General features: G+C 40.7%; 1 protein-coding gene across 4 annotated transcripts in view; it reads left to right on the top strand.

The window, feature by feature from the left end:
* The first annotated feature begins 481 nt into the window (after window positions 1–481).
* The window catches only part of LOC101857375 (tRNA-dihydrouridine(47) synthase [NAD(P)(+)]-like), a 22,517-nt gene continuing 14,881 nt past the window's right edge, over window positions 482–8,117 (top strand). For 2 of the 4 annotated variants that reach the window (XM_005089449.3, XM_005089450.3), the window contains exons 1-2: window positions 482–617; window positions 6,873–7,126. In XM_005089449.3, the coding sequence (XP_005089506.1) occupies window positions 6,906–7,126 (221 nt within the window). In that variant the 5' untranslated portion in view covers window positions 482–617; window positions 6,873–6,905. Of the gene's footprint in view, window positions 691–6,872; window positions 7,127–8,117 lie in introns of all 4 variants that reach the window. The other 2 variants (XM_013080881.2, XM_013080887.2) reach the window with 2 other exon arrangements.

The following is an 8,117-nucleotide window of genomic DNA, read 5'->3' as shown; positions in this document are numbered from 1 at the left end:
AAACGATTCTTGAATAGATCTAAGATAACCAATCTCCATTTTTTTGGGTCTTCCGACTGAGAACACAACACACACGACTGAGACAACATATTTACTGATGTTTTAAATGAGGCCTAGATCAAGATTCTAGATCTAATACAATCACCAAAATGCCAGTGTGGAGAGGGGACCAAAGTGTGGAAAAGCATCCTTCAGCACTGCAGAACTGCAGATTTGGTTTTCTTAGAAGAAGTATGCTTATATAGTTAATTAAGCATGCTTAATTAAATAATGATGGTAACACTCCAGACTGAAAAGACCAATTAATGATGGAAGTAAGGTCCACCTCCTAAATGATCTAAATGATTGTGTCCGTGAAGGCGATAAAGTAAAACACCTAAATTAAAACAAACAAAAACCTTTGGTTTTGATTCGCTTTCACTTTTTAGCCATATTAAAATCGTTTAACTTTTATAAGTTAGAGCTCCAGGAGACGCCCCTGTAATACTTCCGGTAAATTCGTCGCATGCTGTTTTGGTATGGCTGTATTGCGTACGATTGCCGAAGAAAGACACGACCACACAGAAAGCCTTGCTTGAATTTGCTTTCACGGCTTCAGCTCATTGGAAAAGGGAACGGTAAATGTAAAATATGGCCAATATTTCAACACCATAGTTTATTACACGATCTCCCGGAAGGTAGATCTAGGGGGTAAGTCGTACGCGTCGGCGGGTATCCCGGTGACGGTGAGAAAGGGTAAATTACTGTTACTGTACTGTAAAACGCATCTCTGTGGGTATCACGGTGAGAAGGGTTAAAAATATGTGTCTACGGGTAACCTGGAAATAACGAGATTGCTATGCAGATGTCTTGGAGTTCCATCTTTGGAGATCAGCAGCATGCCAAAGAGTAGATCTACTGTCCTCCTGGCCTCAAAACCACATTTTTTTTCTCGGAGTGTCTACGACAGTCTACGTACACGGTAACCGGGCACCTAGTCTCAGTATCTATGTACACGGTAACCGGGCACCTAGTCTCACCTAGTCTCAGCATCTACGTACAAGGTAACCGGGCACCTAGTCTCTGTATCTATGTACACGGTAACCGGAATGAAAATAAATCAATATTTATCCCGTGCTGTCTCTAGGTCTAGATCTAGATCTAGATCTAGATCTAGCTGATACTGATACAAAAAAATCACACAAGCGTCTTGTCGGGCTCTCCATCGTGACCGGTCAGTGAACCTGTGCTGGTGCATCATATTGTGAGTACCGGTTGGGGTCACCAAAGTTCATTCAAAGTCTGTGCGCTGCGAAGTATAGGGCTCCAGAATGGGGGGGATTATTGATTTTTTTAAAGGTACAGCCGGGGGAGGGGTGGGGAGGAAGGCAACCCCAGATGACAAAAACTGGACTTGGAGTTCTGGACTGCCCATTTACCGTGTACGTGGTAGAGAGACTACGTGCCCGGTTACCGTGTATGTATATACTGAGGCTACATGCCCGGTTACCGTGTACATGACATTGAGACTACATGCCCGGTTGCTGGTTACCGTGTACGTAGACACTGGGGCTAGGTGCCCGGTTACCGTGTACCTAGACACTCTATTTTTTTTTCTTGCAACCTCCTTCTTGTCCAAAAGTAAAAATGTAGGCCCTAGGCTACAACTGTATAGTATAACAATCTTTTCCAGATTTGCCCCATTTATTCATATTTTTTTTACTTTGCTTTATGCTGAATCCAGAAAATATAGTTATATATCGCTGGTGGAGTGATGAAACCTCGTAACCCTCAATTTTTTTGAAATTCTTTTTTTTGGCTTAATGTCTTCTCCCAGTCCTTCTTCACGATGTGTCAAAAGCACAAGGTTAAATTAGTAAGAGAAAGTATGAAAAAAAATTAATAAAAAAACCTCATATGTTTGCCCCCATGATATCCTGGCGTGATGAAACCTCGCAACCCTCACCTGGTGCGCCGATCTGCTTTTGTGTGGTTTCATCACTCCCGGTTTGAAAGAGCGGTGTGCTTATACGAGGTTCTGGATAAGCCTTCTTTATGAATTAGCTTAATTGAAGCACCCATAACTGACATTGTCTGGTGCATTTAATGTATCTGACGGAATAAAGAAATATTTCATTCATTCATTCATCCTTACATTTATTCATTCTTTTATTTATTCACTTTATTTCAGTCACTTCAGAAGTTCAAATATGGTCATAAGTGAAGTACTTACACTGTGTAAATATATTAAAAATCCATATACTACATGCTGGTAATCAAGATGTTCTCATCGAGCACAAACGTAGTTAACGTTTAAGTTAAGGCAACAGTCACACCTTGAAATGACAGGTGACGGTAGTCCTTACTAAGACTAGGTGACAGATCTGTGCAATCTCCTGATGTCAACAGGCCATTCTGTTTATCAAAGAGAGGGTAAGGTTTCGCATCTTCTCAGACTATTTTTGGTTTTAGTACAGGTTTTACGGCGCCCGCAACTGCATACGGTCATACGAGCGTCAAGGATTGAATGTCAACAAAGAGTCCTTATAGGGACTCAGACTTACTCTGCTCGCCCCTCTAGCATCAGCAGCACAAAGTCTGCTTCAACTTTCAAGGCAACCCGGAAATAGCGGGTCACAAGAGTGTGACAAACATACAGAAGTAGAAGAAGAAAATGACGATAGTAAGGATTATGACAGAAAAAGCAGCAGTTCCCTGTTGTAGTTCAGGCACAGTTATGAGCATGACATTGTTGGACCAGTCCATTTACAATTCTACTGTGCACTAGAACGAGAAATGTCCCCCCCCCCCCCCCCCCCCTTTGGTAATGGCCTAAAGACATTTCTGTCAGTGGACCGCCTCGGGGAGTCTCAGACTATGAATCCGCTGTGTAGTCGAATCCTCCAGTTGTGGTTGAGACCGAATAGTACTGAACTTAACCATGGTCTTGAAGACTCTGAAGTCTTTAGAGGACATTGTGACAAATTTGTGCCTCAACAACTCAAGTAATACGGACATTTCCGAATCTGTATTGAATATCTCCTTCTAACTGTGCTCATCACCTAGATCTTTATACCCTACAAGGGCTGGTTTGGAAACCACTGAGCAGACCACGTTCCATGAATTGACCCCAGCCACCATGTCGCAGTCCTTTCCAGGGCTGTTCCTGATATGTGGAGATAAGGAAGTATCAGCTTCATCCCAGACTGAGTCTGCACCAACACCGGTGTCGACTGGAATCATACCTCAAACCATACTGACGTTTCACCAGGCAGCTGTAAGTCAGATGCTGAATTATTACCTGCGAGGTCACAGCAACACGATCTGTAGACCATATTCAGGCACCTTAGCCACTTTTCCTGGAGCCTGATCCCGAGACACAGCCCATTTGTGATGCCAACATAAATGATGCTCCACAGAGGAAAAGAAAGGGTTTTTAGCCATTTTAGGAGTGGCAACAAGTAAGCGAAAAGCTATCCGTTGTTCAGGACAGGATCGGAATACGTAAAGGTTCAATGAAAATCCCAGCTAAATTATTGAAACGAAACTGTGATTGCAAGAGCTGGACTCTGAAATGTAAAGGGCTCTCTGAAGTTGATAGACATTCTAATTTTTGATTTAGTGTGGACCCTTTCATGGGATGACTAGTGGACCTCGGATGAGGTATTCAGAGACTAACCAGAGAGGGAATACCTTCTATAAACACTTTTAAAAGGTGGCCATAAGGTGCCAGTGTGTTTAAAGATGTTCCTGAATTGAACTGGGTTGGATGAATGATTTGTAAGAAACTTAGAACCAATAATTATCAAAGCAACTCAGGTATCTACAAAATATACAATTCTGCCCAGACCACGGGAGGTGGCCTCTCAAAAGACCCGCCCTCGATGAAGCATTCAAGCAGAATCACCTGTCGCTGTTCATGTCAAAGATAGATATGTGTGACCTTTGCATCAGTCGTGAAGTTGACAATGTGCTGGAGGATCTTTGGAATGCTCACATTCTAGAAAAGGAGGCAGAGCGCAAGGAAAAGGAACGAGATAAATCTGAAGCCATCAAATCTCTAGCCAGTAATGAACCTAAAACGGCGGTACTTTCAATGGATCTTCAGCATCAGCCTTACATTACAAAACGAAACTCGCCGTTCATAACTTTACGCTATCGGATGCTGCAACACGTCAGACTACTTGTTGCGTGTGTCATGAAGCAGAAGGGGGACTTATGGCAAATGAGTTAGCTTCATGTCTATTGGATTTCCTGAAGGAAAAGCTGGACTTCCAGAAAACCATTATCGACAGCGACAACTGTGGTTACCAATACTTTGAATACAGAAATGCCACACAAGAAAATGTTTCTCTCAGCCTGTTTTCAACAACACATGGAAGCACAATTGAACAAAAACATTATATCAAATGACAAACACATAGGGAAATTAACAGTGTGAACTCAACTATTAAGAGATCGCTTTAAAAAAGATGCATCGAGGTCCTCCAAGACTACCTCCATTTCTTCATGATGGCAAGAGCAAAACAAGAAACTTATCAAAACAAATATTCGGATCACACAATCTTCAAGGAATATTCTAAGTCTGGAAGCTACGACAAGTCTATAAAACTAGGTAGAAAAACGGGTGATCCTATTGTCAGGTGTTTGAAGTACATCCCAGACATGAACACTCAGTTCAAGATACACCTCAAATATGAATGGGCTGCCGTTCCGAAGGCAGGACACAGAAACATAAGATCCATCCTACCACACCACTCTACACAAAACGTTAAAGTACAATCACCTACAGGAGCTTAAATCTGTTATTCCCAATATGCATCGTCACTTCATGACAATTTATACCATTAACATTAATGGTTGTTCATTATGATTCAAATCTCTTATGAAAACCATCTGTAGTGCAAACAGAGACCATATTGCAGAGATTTATTATTAATTTGTGCATTTTAGTAAAACTGGAAGTAACCAGATCTAATCTTGGCAAATTATAGTGAAACAAATTGCATTAATTGCAATCCGTTTGAGGATTCAAACATAAATTCTGCAGGTAACACACATTTATTTGACTTCAGTTGGCCGGGAATCGAACTCCAAACCAATTGGTTTCGAATAAACATCTTTATCACTTTGTGGCGTTTCAAACAACAGACGCATTTTGCTACCAAAATGAGCAGCGAGAAAACTCGCAACCCTCAAACTCTGTCCTGATGAAACCTCGCAACCCTCCCGCCGGCTGACTACGTGGTTTCATCACGACAAAAATGGTGTAATGAAACCTCGCATCCCACAGCGTAACCACATAAACAATAGAAAAGTTATTTTTATGTACTAACCACGTTTCTATCATGTTTTTATCTATCTGTACCAACTTTGGTTCATATAGGTCATTTTATTCAAGAGTAAATCAGTTTTTTTTCTCTCCTGTAAAATTTTCCTTTCTGGGGTTACGAGGTTTCATCACTCCACCAGCGATATGCAGATCTGGAAATTGCGCAGGACAGTGTCCAGCACCGAATAGTATTGTAAAGTAATCAGGGCCAAGACCTTTGAGATGGTGGCACTGATACCTGTTGCTATGGTACTGTTGATGCTGATGCCTGTAAATTCATTGTTTTTATCTCCGCACTGATAGGTGAAAGACAAACCTCCTTTCATTTCAGTCGGGAACAAATGAGTAATATGTTTTAATGCCGTCTTTAGAATAGGTCTTATGAAATGAAGCATTTATTCGTTTCTCTTTTATTGGACTATTTTAAATTTCATTTACCATCTTTTACGACGCTAGAAATCCAGTATTAAGTATAGGGAGAAAAAGCAGACTCAGTAGATTTTTAGTGCACGCCTGTCTATAAGCATGAATAGTCGTCATCCTGGTCAATGAACTCACGGCTTGCAGTCAAATTGTCCCATAATTTGCCTTCAACTGCTCCTGTTTATATTTTGTAGTTTTGTTTTCCAGTAAGACGACTGTCACAACATCGCATTCTTGTAATGGGATTATAGAAAGAAGAAAGAATGAAATTATGAAGTTTACAGAATGAGTGTTGAATTAATTATAGCATGCATGTTATTGCTTTCTGATGGTGTGAACTCTTCTCTCTTTAGTCTGCCTTTCCCTTTTCTAGACTAGATTACTTTTATTTACTTACTATTGAGGTTTTAACACAAAACCTTTGTATTTCTATTATGACCCCCTACATGATTTTTCAGTAAAAACTAGATGAAGAGTATTACACCCAACTATGACATTATAGTGTCTTTAGCTTTTTCACTTCCAGGTCTGGTCATTTGCTGTCAATACTTGGCAATCATAATCTTTCAACCACAAATTTCTTTGATTATGACAACACTGCAAAATGGAGCAATCCACCCACCCGCCCACCGCGATTGTATACGCCATCGCCCTTAGTCTAAATGCCCTCAGTGGTGTCGTTATCGTGGCCAACCAGGAGGGACGTACGCTATGCAAGATGTGTTATTGCAGTAGGCTGTGGTTGATCGGGCCAGACTTACAGTAGACCGACGTAGCATGGTAGACCTTCAACTAAACCAGAAGTGTATTTTGTTTTGTTTTTTCAGAGGGGGTCATATCTTTCAAAATTGCTTCAGCAGTAGAATGGCCTCACCCTTCCTATCAGGACTTTGCAGCTCTTGTCCTTAACTAAGATGAAAAGATAAAGTAATAGTATTCAGTATTCAATGAAAACAGTGTTTCAGTCTGAGTGGAAAACTGATTAGGGTTGATCTTTATCACACACCTGCCAACCCCTACGCAACGGAATGTTTGTAAATTTCTCCAAATCCTTGCTGTAAGAGAAATATGGATGGAACTAATACTCCTGTGCAAAGTAAAATAATTTTTCTTGAACCCATTGTTTTTGCTTTCACAGGCCACAAAAGCAAAAGTGCCATCCTAGTTGGTCATGGAGGAACAACCATCAAACATGGAGAAGGAGGAGACTGGTACAAATGCAAAAAATGGTGCGCATTGCGAACCACCTATCAAGGAAGGTGTTGCTGACTCCCAGTCTGTCCAAGGTCAGGAATCAAAGAGTGCAGCTATAAGTCCAGAGCTGAAGGGTAGCAGAGGAAGTGGAGAGACTCCTGTCACCAGGAAACCAGGATATGCGCCAATTAAAGCAGAGTAAGCAACTTTATGGGGCATAAAAAAACTACTACATGTACTGGTTTGATTTGCTCTACAGAATTACCATCTTTTCTGCTCAGACATGTGGGTAGTTGGTGAGTGCTCTGGTGTGATTTGCCCCTTTTTACCTATAAAAAATCTATCATCCTTATCTCTCTTTTTTGTGTGTTTGTTACTCTATTGTAACACCACTTATCTTCGGAACTTTTATGACTTTATTGTGTTGCAAGTGCTGTAGAACTCTACACTAAGACTAAAATTAACTCATCAGAACCAGACAATGGAACCGTGTGTCCAGTTTGTCAACAAGATTATATTTTCAGTAATGTTCTGGCTCTGTGTCTCTTGATCGCACTATCTTTGCTATGTCATACAGTCTTTTTTCCTCCGCAAGTTCTTTTCAGTACAACTGTTTTCCTGTTCCATTTAGTTTAGTCAATGTGAACATTCCCCTAACCCCCATTGTGTCTGGCAATTTCCAGTAACAAAATTTTAAGTAATTTTACCATGTAAGAACTTGCTCCTTGTTCATAATTTTATATCGTTGCCCGAATCATGTATTATCGTAACCGACATATCACCTGAAAACGGGTCTATAATACAACCCGATTACAATTTTTACATTCTAAATTCTGTCAAAATCTGGATTTGATACCTTTAATAGTCACTGAGGTACACTTGGTTCATGAGGTATTGTATGCACCCTCTTGAATATAATTCAGAATCACATACTAATGCAAGGGAAGATACGCTAGTACGTGGACCGTCTCTTTCATCATTTGTTAATTTGTATGCTCACGCTGTTAAGTCGTGTACTAACGTAAGTAACAAAAATCTCAATACTAATCTACATGACTGCTGCGTTGAATTAAAATTTTTCAAGACCATTGCACGTAAACTTTCTCTCTCTCTCTCTCTCTCTCTCTCTCTCTCTCTCTCTCTCTCTCTCTCCCTCTCTCTCTCCCTCTCTCTCTCCCTCTCTCTCTCC

The sequence above is a fragment of the Aplysia californica genome, unplaced genomic scaffold (genome assembly GCF_000002075.1).
Source record: "Aplysia californica isolate F4 #8 unplaced genomic scaffold, AplCal3.0 scaffold00006, whole genome shotgun sequence".
In the NCBI taxonomy this organism is placed as follows: Eukaryota; Metazoa; Mollusca; class Gastropoda; order Aplysiida; family Aplysiidae; genus Aplysia; species Aplysia californica.
The sequence above is the reverse complement of the archived record's forward strand: the minus strand, read 5'-3'. Positions and strand labels throughout refer to the sequence as shown.